This window comes from Eleginops maclovinus, chromosome 13 (genome assembly GCF_036324505.1).
Source record: "Eleginops maclovinus isolate JMC-PN-2008 ecotype Puerto Natales chromosome 13, JC_Emac_rtc_rv5, whole genome shotgun sequence".
Taxonomy (NCBI): Eukaryota; Metazoa; Chordata; class Actinopteri; order Perciformes; family Eleginopidae; genus Eleginops; species Eleginops maclovinus.
The window spans coordinates 15,789,817-15,811,065 of record NC_086361.1 but is presented as its reverse complement, the minus strand read 5'-3'; the positions used below and the strand labels follow the sequence as shown (position 1 = coordinate 15,811,065).

At 40.8% G+C, this 21,249-nt stretch overlaps 1 protein-coding gene across 1 annotated transcript in view; it reads right to left on the bottom strand.

The window, feature by feature from the left end:
• Positions 1 to 21,249, bottom strand: part of gabbr2 (gamma-aminobutyric acid (GABA) B receptor, 2) — a 150,095-nt gene that overhangs the window by 86,943 nt on the left and 41,903 nt on the right. The window contains exon 2 of the mRNA XM_063898557.1: positions 19,324 to 19,461. Within this exon, the coding sequence (XP_063754627.1) occupies positions 19,324 to 19,461 (138 nt within the window). The remainder of the gene's footprint in view (positions 1 to 19,323; positions 19,462 to 21,249) is intronic.

The following is a 21,249-nucleotide window of genomic DNA, read 5'->3' as shown; positions in this document are numbered from 1 at the left end:
AAATAAATAAATTGGAAAACTCCTTTATTCTGCAATGATGAAAAGTATGTATCCCCACACTACCCTGCATAGTATTACACTCTCTGATTAGTGAAAATATATTTATTTTTAAATTGATTGTGACCAGAAATACCTCTTTGTAATCTGCTTACATCCCAGTCTTACTTCCATCAGCAGCACGATGTGTGATGCTGGTCGTGAGTGCTCAGAAAAACATTGGTGGAATAAACCACAGGGGAAAGGAATTGAATACTCAAATGTGGCTCTTCACTCGGCCCCCATTTCCTGAACATGTGACCCGCCATGGGCTTGCTGGATTATTGCTTACAGATTATTCCTACAACCAGAGGGGAGACGTTCCCTGCGGTTTAGCCCTGCCACGGACAGCAACCCCCCGTAACCTCCTGAGATATGAAAACAACACAGAGGCTGCTCACCCTCCTGGTGTTCATGGTTGCAACACCTATGGTGGTCATCTTTGCTTTGACAGGAAAGACGCACATTACATGCACACACATGATCCAGCACTAAATAAATATATATAAATATAGACCCTGTGCTTTTTGGAGTGAAAGAGCTCACACAATACCTCCTTCATATGCCTCCTAACAAAACATTAACCACAGAAAGCACTAAAATAACATACACAGATATAGTGAGAAACATATAAAAGGTGAGAAAGAGAGTAAAAAGGAGACAATGATGGCAGTGTGAGGGAGGGCTATAAACCCTAACATGTAACAGTGATACAGCATTTGCCTGGATTTTATAACTGCCGCCGCATTATGTTCATTACACCCAGCAACTCTGTGGTAAGAGCAGAGGGCTTTATTTTTTTGGGGGGGAAGAAGCACACCAACAGCACCACAGCAGTCCCCCCTCATAACACTCAAGTCACATTGACTTTTTTATTTATGATCTTCGTCTTTTTTCAAATGCCATCGCTAGTCGCCATAATAACCGGATAGCAGTTCAGCCAGACTCCTCCCCTTCTGTCAATAATGGACAAGCCCGGTTCTTCCCTTCCCATCCTGTCTGTCACAATGATGCCCATTTGAACAAATAGTGGCAGAGTATCAGCTATGGCAAACCATCACTGTTGGAAATCAAGAGTCCTCTTCCTGCTACAGTACATTTCATTAGGCCACCTGTTTGCTACCTTCTCTAAAAAAGCACGTAGGGTATCCATTACTGTAAAAAATTAGTCTTTATTGTAATCATATATGGTGGGCTTGCGCTTGCTTTCTGCTTACTGACCATATAGCAGACAATCTCTCTATAAACTGGATCAATGTGTCACAGATAAATGGCATCTTTATTAACAAATCCACTTTAGGTGCATTTTTGTGAATCATTTTTATAGCTTTCAATTTCCCCATCTTTTTCCTCTGCTCAACATTCACAGCTTGTCTTTTCAGCTCATGATGTTTTAAAAAAGTGAGTACTTAAATACGGAGATTAATGTGCAATTACAGCAAATGCACATTTCAATTTGTTGGCCACCCACACTTTGAACTTCATGTCTCTGTACATAACGGTTTGTGCATGTAATTAGAAGGACCTTACAGATCGTAACATACATAAAAGAAGTGAAGAAAATAAGGCATAATAGAGAGATGTACAATGACAGCCTTGGAAAGAGATAGAGAAAGAGCAGTGCGGAGGATTCTGTCCACAGAAAGCATTTCATCTGGGCTACAGAACGCCTGAGCGTGGCCCTGGTGAAGCATCCATCGCAGCCATCTCCTTTAGCCAACACATTGTGATTGCACTTTGCAGAAGTATTGACTTTGTGTTAAATCCCAGTCTGTCACAGAAACTCCCAGCAAGCACCTTCTGCATTCGTCTCCTCCTTCCCCGCCTCCCTCTCAGCCTCAGCAAGTCCAATCACCTGATATTGATAGGCACAAATCTAAAAAATATCTTAGGGCAATGGTTCATGAACAAGTCCAGGTGGTGAGACTGTCAAACTGCTCAAGGCATTATCCTCAGGCCATCTATGGGACAACTCAAAACTGTTTTCCAGTAGCTTATAAAAGGATTATTTGCTCTTGTGTTGTCCCTGAGTTTAAAACCTGTCCTCAAATGGCAGGAATGATCTTTTTGTCCAAAATATTTAGGTAAATTGCAACCAAATGACTCCTTCTCTGCAGTCTATAAATATGTTTTGTTTGTTCAAAACACTTTAAATCATTACGCATGACCACAAAAACGAGGGTGCGTTGGTTTGCAAGCATCCACCCCCTGCTCTTCCACTCATCAGAATGGCTCCATCATAGATCACTCATTGGCTTTTGAAGATCTCCCCGAGTGCCACCTACACACCCATTCACATAACATAGTATAATTTTTGGAAATAGCCTCAAAATTTTGGCTCCAAAACTTGGATTTTCGATTTTTAGAGTTGAAGCATCAGATTTGTTTCCGTTTTTGACACATCTAAACAACACTGCGAAATGCATGCAGTCAGACATGGCAAAGCACTAATTAATATACATCTCTCTTCTGCCAACAGGGTTGTTTTTGTGTTTTGTTTTGCATTTCAGTCTTTGTTCTGTTTTCTGACAGTATAAGTACCTTTATTTGATATTCATATATTGCATTACTGTGCTGGGCCATGTTCCTCTACCTCAGGGGAGGCTACACTTGCCGGTTTCTCCAGAGAGAAGAGAGCAGATTCCTCTCCAATGCTCAACAGCCGTCCAGTCCTCTAGGCAACAACTCCGCCGCCTCCCTGCTTGTCAGAACACCTCTTTGCCATGCAAATTGCTTTGTTTTTTTGATGCTCCCGCTCTTCCCATGCAGCCCCTCAGAGCAAAAAGAAAGTTTTGGAGGAGAAAATAGGTCTTTTCTCCACATTTCAAAATTCAGCCTTTACAACAGCTTGAGCCCATGCTGACCGGGGGAAGACTATGTCCTGGGGGATTTATGACTCAGGGGTCAAAGGGTTTTGGTTTCCAATCGGGGACTTTTTGTGGGTGTGGGAAACACTGTGTGTTAAGCTGAAATGACTGAAAGAGGGGTTGTGCTGGGAATAGAATCTGCTGAACTGGATGATTTTGGACAAAAGTGCTTCACAATGTTGTTGATTGCTTTATGTTTGTGATATACTGTAAGTGTATGTGTCAGAAGGTTTCTTGTTATTTCAGCAGGAAAGCAAGTGTCTTTTTGGACCATATTTAGCACACAATACATGTTTTCATAAAATTCTGATAGCCTCCCCACCACCATCTTTTCTTCCGTCTTTGGCTGCATATTTTTTCTGTTTCACCCCCCCTATCTTTCTCTCTCTCACACACACACAGACTTACACACAAACACAGAGCTTAATTTCATCTCTTCAAACTACTTTATTCTTATTCAACCACCTCCACATCGAGCCAACTTCCATTCAGTGTGGATTTGTGTGACTGGTGGAGCTTTGAGGCGACTGGAAGCAGCATTCACCTCCCTGGAGCATGGCTGGAGGGAGGTTAGCATCTCCCCTCTGCTACACTCGAAAAAAAGCCAATGCTTAGGTTTTCCACACGCCTGCATTAACCCAGAAGGCACCCTAAGGTGAGGCTGACATAAATAAGATTCTGCAACACTGGGACCACAGGGCCCACAAAATGACATAGAAATGAGATATGCTCCTTCAAGGGGATTTCTAATGTCAGTCAACAGGCTTTACAACTGTAATGTAGAAATGCATCTAGTACCATTGAACAGAACAGCTTCAAGTTTGTATGCTTAATCTTTAGCCCTAAAGAAAAGTGGAAATTGCGTTTGGAATAGCAGGAAGAATTATTATTTATCAAACTGAAAACCCAACAAGCAGTAGAGATGAGTGGAAATTGCGGACCAAGGCAATTGCACACAAGCACTAAATAAAATACAGACTTAATTCAGCAGGGTTTTTTGTCCCTGTTCTGAGGAGGTTTCTGCTAAAACAAGACTTCATAATGTCAAGTCCCGCATCAAGTATGATCATGGAAGGTGCTCGGAAAAGCTTCCTAGGCTTCCCTGACAGATAAACAAATGCTGACAATGTTAGGGGGGGAGAAAGATAAACATGACATGAGAGTTATATCTACATGTCATCACAACAGAGAGAAATGTCAAACAAAACATGGAGCTAATCAGGAAAATGCCTCTTTATCCTCACAGGATCATTGTTTGGAAGAAGATGTGTAGTGGAGCTACCGACCACACCTCTCTCTCTCTTCTATAAGCTGACCATGATTATAGTGCCTCCACTGCAAACGTGACATGGGTGTCAATGTGGCCCCGTTCTCACACTCAGCATGCTGGGTATATATCAGCGACTCATCTCCAAGACACAGGCTCCAAGGTCCTTCAATGTGAGACATGCTATTACTAAAGGTCTCTCCCTTTCCCTCTCTTCTTTGCTTGAACTCTCAGATGTCATTGTTGTAACTCCACTTTGGTTTCCCATGTCGATGTCATTCCCTTTGATGTTGTTTTGCTGAGAGTATAAAAGGTGGATTCTGTGGCGTACGTGTCGTCTGTGTCAATGTCATACCAGACCGTACAACATCAGGGTGCCTTCTTTCCCTTTCACTCAAAAAAAGCAATATTGTGCTGCATGGGGTCTAAGCCAGGCGAATAACATGGAACTTTCTGAATTAGTCAACTCCAGAAGAGCTATGCCATACGAGATTCACAACAAAAATTGACCTTTATTCCCCCAAATTTCCTTCAGTTGTGTTTGTCTCTTGCCTCAGGACATCCCTCTTTAAGGTATCCTATATTACACTGTGTATTTGCCATAAGGAGAGGCAGTAGAGCAGAAGGCAGCTTGAGCAACCTATTAGTCATTATACTATTAAAGAAAAGAGTAATTCAGAGCAGGACTGAAGAGTTTATTTTATTTTAAAATTATACTACCCACAACATTTAAAGCTTTTTTTGAGCCTTTTTTGCATTCCTTATAAATCACTGTTATCCAAAGAGCAGAAGAGCTAAAGGAGGAGGAATCGGTTCATCTGTATCAAACTTCATGACAATCTATCCAAAAGTTGTTGACACATGTCAATTTTGATCAAAGATTTGGACCTGCCAACCAATACAGGAAAAAAAGATTGCACTCCCTACAGCCAGTTATCTAGGTTGCCTTAATATGAGGTCTTAGAAAGTTTGTCATTGGACATATTTATACATGTATGTGTGTATACATATATCTCTGTTATTGCTATTTATAAGATCAATAGACAGCATATGAGGGATCCAACTGAAAGTTACCTAAACTATTCCAATACTTCCTCAGCCCGGCACAGCAGCTCCACAGAGAACAGATGCGGGTGCTGGTCTTACGGCAACCGAAGGAAAATTAATTACCAAGGGTCTGAGTCAATCAGCCATGGATTTTCAATTACTTTACGAATGGTGGCCATGAAGCAGCTTCAGCTGTGAAATATGCTGTAGAGAGCTCTGAGAAAACAGGAACCAGTCTGGGGATTTATTTCAATGAACTGCCTTCAACACACGCTGAATTTTTCAATGGTGGCCCCTGATAGCATCTGGCCTCTGCCGCGGAGGGAGGGGAGAGAAAGAGAGAGAAAAACGAGAGACGAGAACTTGCCACAGGGGTGAGCTGAGTCTGCCCAGCTCTAGAAAACCCTCTCTCCCTCTCTTACATGGCCTCCCACCATCTTACCTTAGCTCTCTTCTTTACTCTGTCTGACTTTTCAATTTCCAGAGACCTGCAGGGGCCAAGAGGCTAGCTCTAAGAGGACCGTACATTTTTAAAATTGCATCTCCTGGGTTGCGAGGGAGACATGGCCAAGGTCTGAGGTGGGCTGGCAGTCAGACACGTAACATGAAAGACCCCTGAGCATGATGACACCGAAGACTGAATACCACTCAAAGCACAGGGTTCTGCAGGGCAGTGTTCCGCTTAACAGGTTGCAGTGCTCCAGACGAGTGTTACACTGGGAAAAAATGCTGCTCCAAAGACAAGGTGTTTTCACTTGTAATAAGTACAAAAATCCGCCAATAGAACAAGTAAAAATGTGCTTGGTAAGATGTCATGTTTAGATAAATTAGATCTTATTATTATAGAACTTATTTTGAACTACATTTTAACAGAATCAGGAATTGTTTTGTGGGAAAATCAGCCAGAATAGCTGAAAAGATTTCTGTTTTCTGATGTTAGTTGGTGATTTTCCAATAAAAATGTAAAAATAAGCATTTAATCTGTCTAAAACCAAGACCCTATCTCTCACTGCATTGTTACCCTTTAACTTATTAGGTCTTATATTAAGTGCAAAGACATATTTTGACCAGATATTAGACAAACATACTTGGCAAGATTGGGAGTTTTTGTAGTGTATCTTTTATGTGAAGCCCGTTCTTGTGACCATGTACTGTAAAGGTTGATTGTGTTTGATAAGGTCAACAGTGACTTCAATTATACCAGCAATCCAAACAACTCATTTAAATATCCTAAATGATATTTTCATCTAATGTCTTTGAAGGACAGAAAGTTTTGACTGAAATCGCCTACCTAAAAAACTCTAGGTATAAAAACACACATAACATAGATGAAATGTTATTCATCCTGGATTTGGTAATATCGCTCCGTTTTTCTCATTTATTTGTATGTTTATATCTTAGGAAACTACTTAATGATTGATACAGGGATTTAGGGAAGAATACTGCTAAACAATTCTCTTTTATGAACATGTCCTACAGCCCCCATTCATAGACAAAGGAGTCCTAGCTAAATGCTGACAAAGAACTTTACCCCCATAATCTGGAAATATCCGTTTATAAAAGCAAAGGCGTGTGTTCAAGGGCTCACCGCTTACCCCATAATTATACCAATTAGGCTCATTACTCCCACTGTTCTCTGCCGGTGGGGGAAAAGGAAGTAGTGCCACAACAGAGCCTGAAATCAAAGTTTACCTCTGCAAAATAAACACCCGCTCCAAGTAATTTATCTATCCAGGGCCCCATGCTCGGTCCTTCTCTCTTAGCTTTAGAGATCAATGAAATCAGGTTGGAGAGTTCAAGGAGGAGGGGGTCGGTATGGATGACGACGGGGAAGGGGGAGTTGTTCAGGAAACCAATCGATGGGCAAAATAAATATTTCACACTCGCCGGAGAACCATTGTTGTCTTTTGATAGCCTACTATGAATTGTCTTCCTCAAGTTGTCAGTGGTAAGCGCCGCAAACTTCATTGTGATGTGAAAATCACTGCGGCGTGGGTGTGAGGAAGCAGAATGAACCCTAAATCATCACTGTTTGGGCTGTCGATAAACAATGTAAAGTTTGAAGTGGTTGTTTTTCTCTTCATGCACCATCAAAGCCTTGACTGTGTGTGCGGTTTCTGCAGTGTCCTAATGACACCACGGAAAATGTCAAGATTATTATTGGCCGAGTAGTGAGCCAGATAATGTGTGGTTGGCTCTGTGTGTGTGGGTGAAAGAAAAAAAAAACAAGAAAGTGCCAGTGGTTACTTTCAATTATGTCCTTATTCATATTTAATGGTGTTTATTGGAGCTTAAGGTCAATGGCGGTGTGTTTATGTGCGTTTCCTAACACTGGGGGAGGCAGCTGGCTTCCTGCTGGTAAGTCGGTGCTGCCTCTTTAAAAATGCACATCGCTCCTCCACAGGGAGCGGTGAGCCCCCCTGGCCCTAACCTATTGAACGGTAAATATCAGGTAACACGGTCAATGAAAGTCCACATGTCACAACCTTCTTCGCAACCCTCCAACGAGATCTTTAAATATAAACATTGCAGTTTCTGCTTTGTTTATTGAAAGAAATACATAAATGAATGCTATCACTGATAATTCTGGAGCGCTGTATTGATGTCTTGTGCAAATGTGCTCAAGTTCTCGCCCTAGGGATAGGAGGAAGCTGCAATAGATCTTGTTTAAACTGGGCAGGGAGATTTATTAACCAGGAAGTGGTTTGAAAGGCCAAGCGCCAGGGTGTGTCATGGGAAATAGATATTGTATCAGCAATCAGGAAGAGGAATAATTCCTGTGTTTTTACTGTGATAGAATTCCATGGTACCTGTTTTACAAACCTGATTTCATTCAACTGAGACATGAAAGCGGTGCCATCGGTTTATGTAAAAATACAAGTGCTGGTGTTCATGAAAGAACCGCAGGACACCTTTGAACTGAATCATCCTCCCAACTGCAGGTGATGCTATTAAAAATTGGATTGAGCTTTCAATAGAGAATAGACAAAATCAATAGTACAACATAAATGCTTTTAACTTGGAGAATGAAAACGTGTTTGTTGTATACTGTATTCATTATCAAGATTTGAGATCTGGGTGCTTTGTTTGATTAAAAATAGCAAAGCATTTCCCGGAGGATTGTCAAGCTTCATAGAGAACGACTCAATTTGGCCAGCTCTATGCTCGCTGTAAAAACTGAAAAAAACACAAGAACAGAAATGGTAAATGTAACCATTAAAACTCGATGCTTATTGCCCATTAACCAGGGCTGAGTCCTCCCAGTCTTACCTTTTCCATTCTATCAGATCCTTCTTTATATAAAAACAAATATGATTCAAAACTATATGAGTAAAGCAGCATGATTCTACACTTGCATTTACTATTATTTTAGATTTATTTAGAAACATTTTTAGGAGTATTCTAGTTGTTCATGTTTCAATAAGGATCAAAAGCAACAGCTCTTACATCAATATCAACCCAAAACTGGTTTGTCAGCAATAGGAAGGTAACTGTCTGAAGCTAAAACTAGCTGAAAACTAGCTCTTGATTGTTGCATATAGTAGACCGTAAGACACAAATCTGGGCCTGGAGCCACTTTGATCCCATTTCCTTGGAACACACACATCCTTCAACTGCACCTTCATTTTTGATCTTACTCATACATCGGTAAAGCAAAAAGATTTTAAGTATTGAAAATACGTGTGTGTGCGTCTGTATGTGCGTGCGTGCGTGTGTGTGTGTTGTTGTTGTATAGGGTGATCAGACCCTATGTGCTCTATGCTTGAACATTCTGCCCAAATGTCCCCTTTTTTAAATAAGTGTATGAGTGTGTGAGTGCGTGTGCATGTGCGTGTGTGTGTGTGGGTTTATGTATATACAGTATGTGTATTTGTGTATAAAAGTATTGTGAGTACTGTTCATTGGTTCATTTACAGTGCAATTGGGGGCACTTGTGTAACTGTGTACATGCATTTACTGCACATGATGTGTGTGTTAGTGTATGTGTGTGCATCTGAGACAGACAGGTATAAGGACAGACAAATTCCACTCTGTACTAATGAGCTGGCTGCGCGGCTCTGTCTGCTTTGTCTCTCAGGCCCTCCCGATGCAAACCACTAAAAGGTTTGAGTTAAAATTTTAAGCAGAGCTGTGCCGTGCTGCCTGCATCTCAGGACATTTATATATAAAACACACTTCACATTTCTCTTCACTAACTGTGAGTCTTATACTTTCTTGTGCTGCCTGTCAAGTCTGAAACTCTGTAACCTTTAAATCTGTTCATAAAAAAATACTTTTAGAAGCTTATATACGACATCAAAGTCTGTTGTAATAAGTTTGTAGTATATTCCATAAGACATTCTGTATGATATCACACAAGATAAGAGTGTGTTTCAAACAGCAGCTGCATTTTGAAAACATTCTTGTGTCAAAACAAGCCATTATAAATATGTTCTCTTTTCAATGTCAGATTTAATGTGTACTGCACACATACTGAAAACTGTATTGTCTGATGTAAGGAAGAGCGTCAAAAAGGAATGGCCTGCTGTGTGACGACGTGATGGTGTCAGTTAGAAACCATGAAAACCTTCAAAGGCTGCCATTTCACAACATCCATTTTCATATTACATGAAGAAAGTGCACAGTCATTTTCAATATGCACATCATGATACCAATTTACATGTAAATGTGTTGCTTCAGCTACAAAAACAAAAGATAAATCTTGAGACAAATGTCCCACCATAAACATATCATAATGCAGCAGAAAGCATGTTATGACTATTCATGAAAGCAGTTTCCTAGCCATGTGTTCCTGCGCTCTGAAACAAGTACCATCCCCTATCTCTGCCAGCGTGATTAGAATACGGGACCCTGCTCGTGCCAAGCGCTTCACCACGTCTTCACCAATTATAGCAATTTCTACTTTTTGTGCCCAAGGGTTTCTGAGGCCCTTTGAAAAGGAAAGCCCCTTTTGTTACAGGAGAGGGAAGGAAAGAAAAGGAGAGAGCGAGGGATTTGACATGGAGGGAGAGAAACATGTTGTGTGCGAGCCTACGACTGCCTGCATGCACGTCTCTGCTGCGGCATCTGTGCATGTCCATTTATCCATCTGAACCATTGTTTGCCTGTTTGAGTTTGAGTATGAGTGGCACAGCTGTTCAAAGAGGAGACCAACTGGCAATGGGATTTGTGAGGGAGGAGCCATTTGCATACTCTTCACCATCTCTGGCAAAAAAAAAAAAGAAGTCTTGAAAATGTACCCGCTACTCACAATTTAGTAAAAAAAGGTCAAGGAGGAATGTGAACACACATTCTATACATGTCTAAAATGGCTGAAAAATATGTAAAAACTATGATTAGAAAATGTTTTACTAACCATGCAGTCATCAAGGATCCACTATTCTACTACTAAACTACGATAATTCAAAGTTATTAATAAGTTGTGAAACTATTTTGTCAGAATAGGATTGGAATTTAAGTGTTGCTACTTTGAGACGATATTACGATGGTGACAATATCTCAATGTGCAAATATGAATCATGAAATCAAACATACACATGTAGACTCTTACACAGTATTCATGTCCATTTGTAGACTTTGTTGATGTTGCCTGAAGCAAGAGAGACATTATCATTTATCACCACTTATCATACCGGATTCCATTTGCAGTCGTAGACTTAAAAAAAAAAGGAAGAGAGAGAGAAGTATTGAATGACTGCACCAACAGGGAATGAAAATAGCATTGAGCTCAGGATCAATCTCAAGGAGGCTTAACTCTTCCGCATTCTGATGCCCCGATAAAGCGAGAGAGGATCATGTGGGAGGAAAGAGTGACAAAGAGAAAAAGGAATTGAATCAAGTAAGGAGGTGGAGAGAGTGTTCAAGCCTTTCTGCCTGGATCTGGGGTTTGTTACACGAAACACTTTGATCCGTTTGAAGACAGATGCAATTCGATACACTAACGGCTCAGGCAGTGTAGTTAATTAAGGTAGTAGAGTTAAGGTAAATACACACATCGGCACTGTTGCACTTTATAGTGCCTACTGTTGGATAAATGGAACAGTAACAGATTGGTATATCTATTAACTATAACAGACGCCTTTTTGTTAAACCAGTATTTCTCCAGCGTTTTGATAGCTCGATGCTTATCGTCCTGTGTGGTGTGCTGGTGTGAGTGTTTGTTTATATATGTGTGTGGGATTGGAATCATCCTAAAGGCCAATCTGCTGTGGAAATGGTGTTATATCATCACTGTACATGTATACCATAAAGCAGGGAGGGGTGAACGAAAAGGAAGCTGGAAAACACTCTGTAATGATCTCGAGAGTCATTCTCTCTTTCCATTTCCTCTCTCTCACCCACTAAGTTGGTGCTCATCTTGTTTCTCTCCCCCTTTTCTCTATGTCTTTCTCTCTCTCTCTCTCTCCCTCTCTCTGAAGGTTGATGCTTCAGATATTAGTGAGCTGTGTCAGACAGTTAAACTGCCCGTTATCGATTCTCTAAGCTTCGCTCTTTCCAAGCAGCCGTTATGGTTTTAATGGCCTGTAATGGAGCCGGCTCCTGTTTGATGTCCAATTGCTCGGTGAGTCCGCCCTTGTTCTTGATATTGTTTCATAGGATCCTCCCTAATGCCGCCCTTAAAGAAACCTGTTTCTAACACACATTTTTGGGTCGATTGATACCCGGCCCTGTCCCTATATTTGGAAAATGTTTAGGATTTGAACGTTAGCCGGCTGTAGTTAGGGGTTTGTAAAAGCTCAACATAACGCCGGGAGGTAGATAAAGGGATACACGCAGAGAATAGAAACACCTATCGCTATGTCTTGCACAAATAAACGTCAGTAAAATAATAGTTTCATCTTTGTCAATCCAGTGGTTCCCCTGGGGGTTTCTTATAAATGGACAAATACATAAAACAACAACAATCTCTATAAAATCAACCTTCTTTAATGCAAAATAGCTGCCAATTTGCTTTTTGCTTGAGTAAGAGGATGAATGTTGGCATCTACGTGTGTTGGGGTACCACTTATTATAGTTAAATCATTTAAGATGTAGATTAATAACGCATTCCAATTATCATAGAATCTTCTTGTTAAAAGCTTTATTTTCGTCTAGAAAAATATAAGCAGCTAGCTCTTCAAAGTGCTATCAACTCTATGACCTAAATAAGGAATATCAAAGCCTGAAACCCCCAAAAGAGAGAACAGAGAAAAGGGATAGGAACCAGGATTTTGGAGACATATATCTTACAGTCTTCACAGGATGGGTGTGTGTGATAAAGTCCCTAAGCGACCCATCAAAAACACGCTGGTACTATTAATGTGTTTGGTTTGTTTATTGTTGCTGGTGGCTGGCAGGTCCTACCATCATTAGTGCAGGGAGTATGCTGAGCTGATTTCCTTTTCATTCACCCTCCTTCACACATACCACTTGGGGAATGATAGTGTTGGAACTCAAGGGTTGATTTCAACAAAGCACTCATCTTGTATTCCGTTTAAATGACTCTCATAGACCTCGGTGTCAAAGTGATGTGACAGAATTAAAAAAGAAATAATAGGAAGCGTTTTCAATTTGTTGTTCCTACTTCCTTGTGAAGAACCGAAACAGAAAGATGTTCTGTCAAAGCTAGTGCCTATGAACTAGCATGTTTATTCAATATGTGACACCAACAGTTGCAGCCCGTTAACGGCTTGCATTCAACAAATGTTGCTAATTAGCTAATTACTGTGTTTCCTGTCAAATGGCACCCAATTGACACTGCGAATAGGTAGTGTGTGAGCTCAGCTTTACACTCCTAATGCGGCATTCTACAAGTGCGGGGGGCATTCATGACCAAAAAAAGTCGGATAAATGCACAGCGTGGCATATAATTAATGTGTTCTTGTCTCTTTCTGCCTCTTTTTTGCCTTCAGCAATAAACAGAGAGATAATCTGAGATAGAGTCAATGAGAAAGTATTGGCATTATGTCTTCCCTATTTTTATATCCGTGCAGCAGCCTCATTTGTCTTAGAATAAGCTCTACTTTAAATGTCAACATTGGCCTTGTTTAACTTTGTCAGCAGTCTACCCCAGAAACCTGGGATGCAATTTACAACCCACTTTAGTTCTAAATGGAATTCAGGAATATACTCCACATCAAAAGATTACATCACAGAATCAAGTCAATAAAAAGCATGAGTGAGATCTTCAGTCAAACAACATTAATCCAGAGTTGGAATGGTTGAAAACAGTCAGGGAGACCACTTCCTGTTTCCCCTGGGTCTTGCCTAGAAGCATTTCAGACGGTAAGAAAATCAGGCCTAATTGCCTCTCTTAAGTATTCTGTATTTCTCTCTACAGTATGGTCATAAATAACACTAACAGAGAGAAAGAGAGGAGGGGGTCTGAAATTAATCCATTGGACTGCACCTTGTGGAGTCAACTACTCATACAGCCTTATATGAGTATTATGGTTTAGCAGAGTCACTTAACCTTTAGCGCACGGTTTATATAACCTTTAGTTTCCTATAGAGCAGAGCCGGCACACACTGACACTCAGCACAAACAGGTGAGCGTTACCTTGACTCATAACGCTGATAATGATGATCTATTGTGATGCTCACACCATCCTTGCCCTTGCACTCTGAGATTTTAGCTTAAACTTTGGGATTCATGAAATATTGATATGGTACACAGGAGGACTTGACGTAAGCGAGGCAGAATACTGCAGTGCTCGGCATCACATGTTTTATTGAAGCATCCGGTGTAGCACTCAGGGAGAGTGAGAGAAAGAAAATGAGGGAAAAAGAAGACCCTAAAGAGTTGGAGGAGGCTTCAGAAAAAGAAGAATGCTGAATTTCAAGGAGGCAGAGATGCAGCTTTGCTGTCCGGTAAATTCCCTGGCTTAATAAAGCAAAGGCGATCGATACAGCAAGTGACGAAGACAAATGGGTTTCATATACAGGTAAATATTAGCTCTATGTCTAGGTCTTCACCACGACACTTTGAGAAGATACATCCGTATTTTACACTCTCTATATATTGACTTTATTATCCAGTGTCCCTTCTTAAAGAGAAATTAATCAGAAGTTTGATGCTAAAGTTTTACACGCTTTGCAAGCAAGCACAGAACACCTTTTGAAAAAAAAGCTCTTCATACTCAAGTTCAAAACTGAGAAATAAACATGTTCCACTCCTAAGTACTTGTTTCTGACATGACCTGCCTTCAGAACATGTTAATATATAGAAATAATCTGCTTTGTAGGAATAACGCTTCCTCTTCTTCCTCTTTTTCTTCCTCTTCACGAAGCAAAATGATCTGAAAGCATAATTTTTCATTACACACTCAACGTGCCTGAAAATGAACATTGCCACCACTGATAGGCCTAATTGGTGAGTGAGACGAGGCCAGCTAGTAGCAGGAGGGTGGGCTGGGGCTATTTCCTGGCAGTCAATGAGGCATTTACAGAAAATAGACACTACTGCTGAGGAGAGGAAAAGGACCTCATAAGTCGAGTAAAGTGAGTGCAGCATGATGACTGGGTACAGATACCTGTGCCAGCAAGAATTTACAGAGCTCGCCAAACGCTTCCTGGAAATATATAATATCATGGTGAGGAGAACACAAGATTAATCACAGACTAAGGTTGGCTGCCAAAAGGATAGCTGCAACATTCATTGTCTTGCGGAAATATAACCACAGCAATCAGTGGCATTTGTGGCTGATGGCAGCTCAGCTCACAAGCACAGCTGCGTCTTGCCCCATTTCTTTGAAATTCATTTTATGTCATTACAGTCCATGTCATCTATGTCTGTCTGTCTATTCCTCTATTCCCTCAATCCATTCCGCGCCATCTGTCCGTTGGCCCGAGTAGCATTTTAAACCACCATTTTAATTTGCTTGGGCAGTCATTTTAGCACATGTACAGCACTGCTTTACGAAATGAGACTGGACGCACGGAAGAGCCACTCAGGACACCATCACAGCGTCATGAGAGATGCATCTCAATCAAAAAGTGTCACAAAGACTTCAATTGGTACAGTGAACATAAGTACAGTTTGTGCTGCATGCCTTGTTTTTGTCTATTTTTGATTTTATGTTTTACCTTAAGTCCCAAAACCAGAGTCTCTGATGTAAAACTTTGCAGACGGGAGATTCTCATTGGCTGCTGAAACTTGCAGGCCAACGTCAAGTGAGCGTAAGGGATAGCCTAGCTAGCAAGCTAATCTGCTATCATATTAACTGCCAATTGACCACTTTTATTACAGTCTTATCTCTTAAAGCACACTGGCTGTGGATGTGATGACCTTGATAGATTGTTTTATGAGGTTTAATTTCCTACATTGGACACATTTCAGCAGGAAGTGTATTTTTTGTCTTTCACCACGTTGGCCCTAGGCTGCGCCCTTTTCATTATCTGATATTTCTCCAGCCTGACAGTTGGTGGAAGTCTCACAGAGCCACACATTGAGGAACTTGATGGACCATTTACTCTGAATGTTCATGGCTGATAAAATATCTATATCAAATCTTGGATATATTTTTGCCTGCTACAAGTCTTACGTTTGATTTTCCCATCATGAATTTTGCATTGTTTTAATCGCAATTTGTCAAAAGTATATAGAGGTGAATATAGATTATGTTTTTTAATTATTATTCAGTATGTACTGTACTGAGTTCTGCCTAATAAATGAATGATTATATGCCGTTTCCTGCAGACTGTTCGCACTGAAGTACACTCAGGCAATATGTTTTCTCCGAGTCACATGACCGTATCCATCCCATTGTTAACCCTCTGCCCTGTCTTTAAATTAAAACTGCTGATCAAAAGTGTAAGTCAAAATGACGTCATTTACGTTTCCACACGTTTTTTACGTCACATTTTATATGTGATCTCCTGCATACTCCTTTTACCGGTATCAAAACGTCACTGACTTTACCATTAATTATTTAAACGTTCTGCCTCTCAGTCTGCCATATTGGACAGTCTGAGGAACTGTAATGCACTTTGGGTGCATTTGACCATGCTCACGTGTCATACTATACTATAAAATTGCTAAATATAGCACACATCCGGGCATTTCTTGGTACACAAAGCTACATACTCCGCAGTTGCATCGCACTACAAAATGATACACAATAGCATCGTCTAAATTGATAATAACAGGCACAAACTAGTACTCTATATATGTATCATTAATCTTATATCTTTTTTCTTTCATCATCAATCCTCTCAATAAGCATTACTAGTTTGTGTGTCATATTCTAATCCTTATTAGGGAGGTTTTGTGATTTAAAGACATAATTCAACCTGCTGGGAACAAAACACCTCTTTATCTTTGGCTCTGATACCCTGGTTTTAAAAACTGCTTTTTAAGTTTAATAATTCCATTCAAATGTTTGCATAGAGCGTGAATGCAATTGAGTTTATTTTTGTTCAGCTTCTCAAAGCAGACTTCATTAGGCATCAGGAATGATTGAAAGCTATTTTTATGGGTGTATGAGTAAGCTTTTTCCAGGGGTGGATGTTCTGCCAGCTATCTCTACTGTAGACGGTATCAGCCAGCTCCGTTTTGATGTGGAAATGATGAGGTTGTTAAGCCTGGCCTATAAAAACTTCATGAAAAACTTTCTTTTTCCCTCCACAAAATATCAAATTTGGCTAACTGGGTGCATTGGCTGGGTAATAAATATGCATAAGGACAGTTTTAGTACAGTTTTTCCCACTGATGACGATAACATTTGTGGGGTGCAGGATTCAAAACTTCCTATCTTCTCTACCTCCCTTTCTCCCTTTCGATTTGATTGTTCCTCTTCTCATGCCGTTACTTTCAGTCAATCTCTTTATTCCCTTGTCCGTCAGAGAGATGTCCCTCTCTTATAAATACACATGCCCATACACACATGGTAACAACAAACACACATGTTCAGTAGGAGCTCATGAAAGTCAATGGGCTCACAGATGGAGAGGAGAGGCTCAGGCCAACAGTCTGGCTGGCAGGTGCAAGGACCAGCTTGGTAAGAACATGATAGCTAAACACACAGGTGTTACCTTTCTGCAAATGTATGCTCCATAGGACAACTAATAGCTATCTGGTGCGTTGTTTACATCCACTGAAGTGTCTTTCTGCAGATTTCCAGTGAACATTATGGTTGCTTGGTGAGTCATTGGGATGTAGCTCTGGTCTGCATGGACGTCTTGTATCTCATAAAACCGCTACCTAGGAGTTTGATATACTGCCACATACACACATGCACATATTAGCACTCTTGTTTGTAGAAAAATGGATGGTTAAGGCAAATAATTATGTCTTGTGTTTTGGAATACTGTATATATTCTCAGAAACACTGTTCAGGTAGTACATGCAAATGTCAAAGACAGACAGGGTCTCAGACTGCACAAAAAGAAGAAATGCTATGTAGCATCCTTTGTTATGATTGTCTGCAAATGAAGTTGTGTTTAATGTAGCCGTACTTTCAGTATCTCAGTATAATGAATCATAAGCCCTGTGTCATAAAACGAACTACAACCTGCAGATTCAACGTGGGAAACGTGTTTGCATGGTGCTGGAGTGCTAACTTATATAAATAAATGTCTTCAGATTGCTCTTGTAACTCCACACCTGCTTGCCTTAACAAGCAATTTAGTCGCTTGTAGCAACAGCAACAACATTCGCCCTTGCCATTGAATACAAGTGTTAAATCTAAAAGGAATCTACTTTAAACACAGGTTCATTCAAGGTCTTTTCTAAGCCATTTCCTTACATTTTCCCTCAATTACTTTTCGTCTGGTATTCAGACAATGTCTCTTTAGGATCAAACCGGCATGAATTGGTTGTTGTTGGTCTGTGTATGTAGGGAAAGAGCCTGGTTGGTAAAGTGCTCTGGGGAACACATTGTACCAGGCAGTGTTCTGCCGAGCAGGAGATTGCTGCTGCACTTCTCACAGGTAATCACTGATGAACAAGCCAATAAATAGAAAGAGGAAGCACACATACAAACACACAAATACCTAAGAGCACTTAAAGTTCATCTATGGCTGGGAAGTCTCTTTCTAGACTGAGATCATTACCAACCGAAAAGGAAGTAAACACAGAAACAAAAAACGATTCCGCCTTTCATTCCCTCATCCTGCCGATCTTTTCACTCTTGAGTGACCCTGACATGACGAGCGCGCAGAAAGGAACATGAAAAGCAGCAGATTCACAGTAATTGCAAGCGGTAGAAATCTGCCAAGTAATGTGACATTCAGTTCAAAATGCAGCCTCTTGAATTTATTATCTCTTCCAAGAACGAGCTTTCTTATCTGTGCCCGATAACCTTTGCAGAGTTCGAGGCAAATGAAATGTATTCTTTGGAAGAAGGCTTTTCCCCCTCTTTGGTACTGCAGTACAGTACACAGTCAAAGAAACCGTAAGCAATAACTGAGGGGGTCAAAAGTTCACCATGTACAAGAACGAAGGGTGTTTAATGCCCTCAGTGAGCAATCATAAAGCTGTGTTAATTTAATGGCAGCAAATGTCATTCAGCAAGCAAGCGCATAATTGAATGGTAAAATCTATTATGTGAATGTCTAGCAGGTAATTAGCATCGACTGGACTGTGTAGTAAAACTTTTATTAGCTCATACCAATGACAAAACACCCCACACAGGAGATGCCCCTATAATTTGACAATATGTTTCCTTCATTTATAAGGCTAAGTGGGAGTTGAGCTAAAGTTGTTATACTATCACAATGGGTTCAAGCCTTTTTTTTTTTACCCTGCCAGATCCTAAAATGAGGGAGGATTGTTCGGATTAGAGCAATGCTAATTAGACATTCACCCTGGCAAGGTTAATGAAGGATTAAGCCATGAGTCAGGACCCCTTTGAAACCCAGGTCCTATCTGCACACTGCACTTCTAAGGGGCAACATTATTTTTCCAGGGAAACTTAATTAAGCAGCCAGTTCAGCGTTTTTGATAGTAACGCAGAAACAAGAAAATAACCGTGTATGAAAAAATACAAAAGAAAGTCTAATTAATTATTTTCTAAATGCTGGCACAAAAAAATCCAGGGCTCACAAACACTGGAACATAGGCTCTATACAACACATGCATACACACACACACACACGTTCCATGACATGCACAGTGCAAAACCCTACCTGCACAAGATTCCAGCCTTCCAAGGACTCTGCGATGATGGAGGTCACTGAAGGGCACACGCCGCCGAAGATCATCAGGTGTTTGGGGCCGTAGCATATGGCATCAAAGAAGGCCCTCAGCCCCTTGGCGTTGTCACACTACAGACATGGAGAGAGGGGGTGAAGGTGGAGGTGAGGGCGGGGATAAAGGGGGAGAAGAAGAAGAAGAGAGACAGAAGAAAAAAGAGAGATATATAAGTGGTTTTGTAAAAAGCAGGAGGAAGACATATCAAATTTAAGATGAGGAACAAGAACAAGGATGTACTGCAGGGATGTAAAAGTTATATATTCCAGCCAATGTTGGGCTACAAAGGGATTGGCATTTGTAGATTATTTTCATTTCTTTATTTATAGAAAATGAGATTGTTTTAGATATTAGTCAAAGAAGTATGGCAATACCATAATCTGTGAGTCAATCCATAATTACAAACTGCCACAATGTCATTATACTGACATACTGTGATGGATGCACTACAACAACCAAAAAATAGACCCACTGGTGTCAGTTTATTGTAATGTATAGGCCTACTGTTTATGAAAAACGATGTGACATTTAAATAACATTTAACTTATTATACTCTCTGAGCGCGGTGGCACATACTAACACACGGTAATTACAGCCTTGGTTGTGTGTTTTGAAAGCATCATGTAAAACGATGCATCTCACAGAGCTGCAAGAGCGGGCCCCCGCTCTGATCCACTGCTGCAGAACGCAGCCATTTCACGTCACTATAGCAACCGGAGGAAAAAAAGTGTGTGAAAAAGGGAGGAGAGAGAGAGATAGGAGAATAAGAAATAGTGTAGGCTCCTATTGATTTCTACATGAGCTGATGGCTAACTGGTTGGGCTGTTATCCCTGATTTCAACAGTTTGTAATGATATTCCTATCAGCAGTAAACACTCCCCCCCCTCAGTCCGCTCAATTCTGTTCCTGTGTGTGGCAGACACGTAGATGGACAGACCGAATGGCAGGTTGTGTGTGTTTGCGCCTTCCGACACACTCCCTCTCATCTTGAGAGTTATTTGACCTTGTTAGCCGTCAGCCGGCAACTGAATGAGATCTCCCTCTGAAGAGCAGCACAGGCTCCCTCGCAGATTGAAAAACTGAAGATCGAATGTGGAGGAATGATTCTCCTAACCAGACATGCAGGACTGTGCGTTGTGATCTGGTGGTTATTGTATTAGGGGCAAACCAGGTAACGTTGCTGTGGGCTCGACACATTTTACCAACCTGTGTTCATCTCTTGTCGGGTCAGTCTTTTTTTATTTGAGCTGAGGATGATCGTCGCTGAGCCCTAAATTAAGGCCAATCGCAGAGACGACCTTGAGAGTCACAAAATGAGCTGCAGTCATCGTCCCTCCAGTCTGATTTAATCATATGATTTAAGTCATCAGATTATTTTAGTGGGAATGCCTCTTGAATTTTGAAGCTGAAGAACATCTGCTGGTGAAATCAAACCTCCTCTTTGATGCATGTACGTTCACGCTGGTCGAGAACAACGTATGCTGTAATGTCAGTCAAAAATAAACTAGATTGCTGATACGCCTCAGGTGAAATGAGAGGGAGAGGATGTGATTAGACGCAGTGGGGATTCCTTATCCTGGCCACACAGCTGAATAAAACAGCAGGCTATTACAGAAGATATCCCATTTGCATACTCCTATCATTCATTTCTCTCCAGCTGGCCGTCACAAGGATGGTTGGTAGGATTGTGACTCTGATTGGTTACCATGCAACAGAAGAGAAATGTGGGCAACTAAACTAGTCAGCATGAGTACAAAAGAGCTTGGTGATATTGCAGGTTTGAGCTGATTTATTAAGAGAGTGACAATGTTGTGTAGGTGGTAAAGAATGGTTATGTTCATCCTGCAGCAATGGGGAGCATA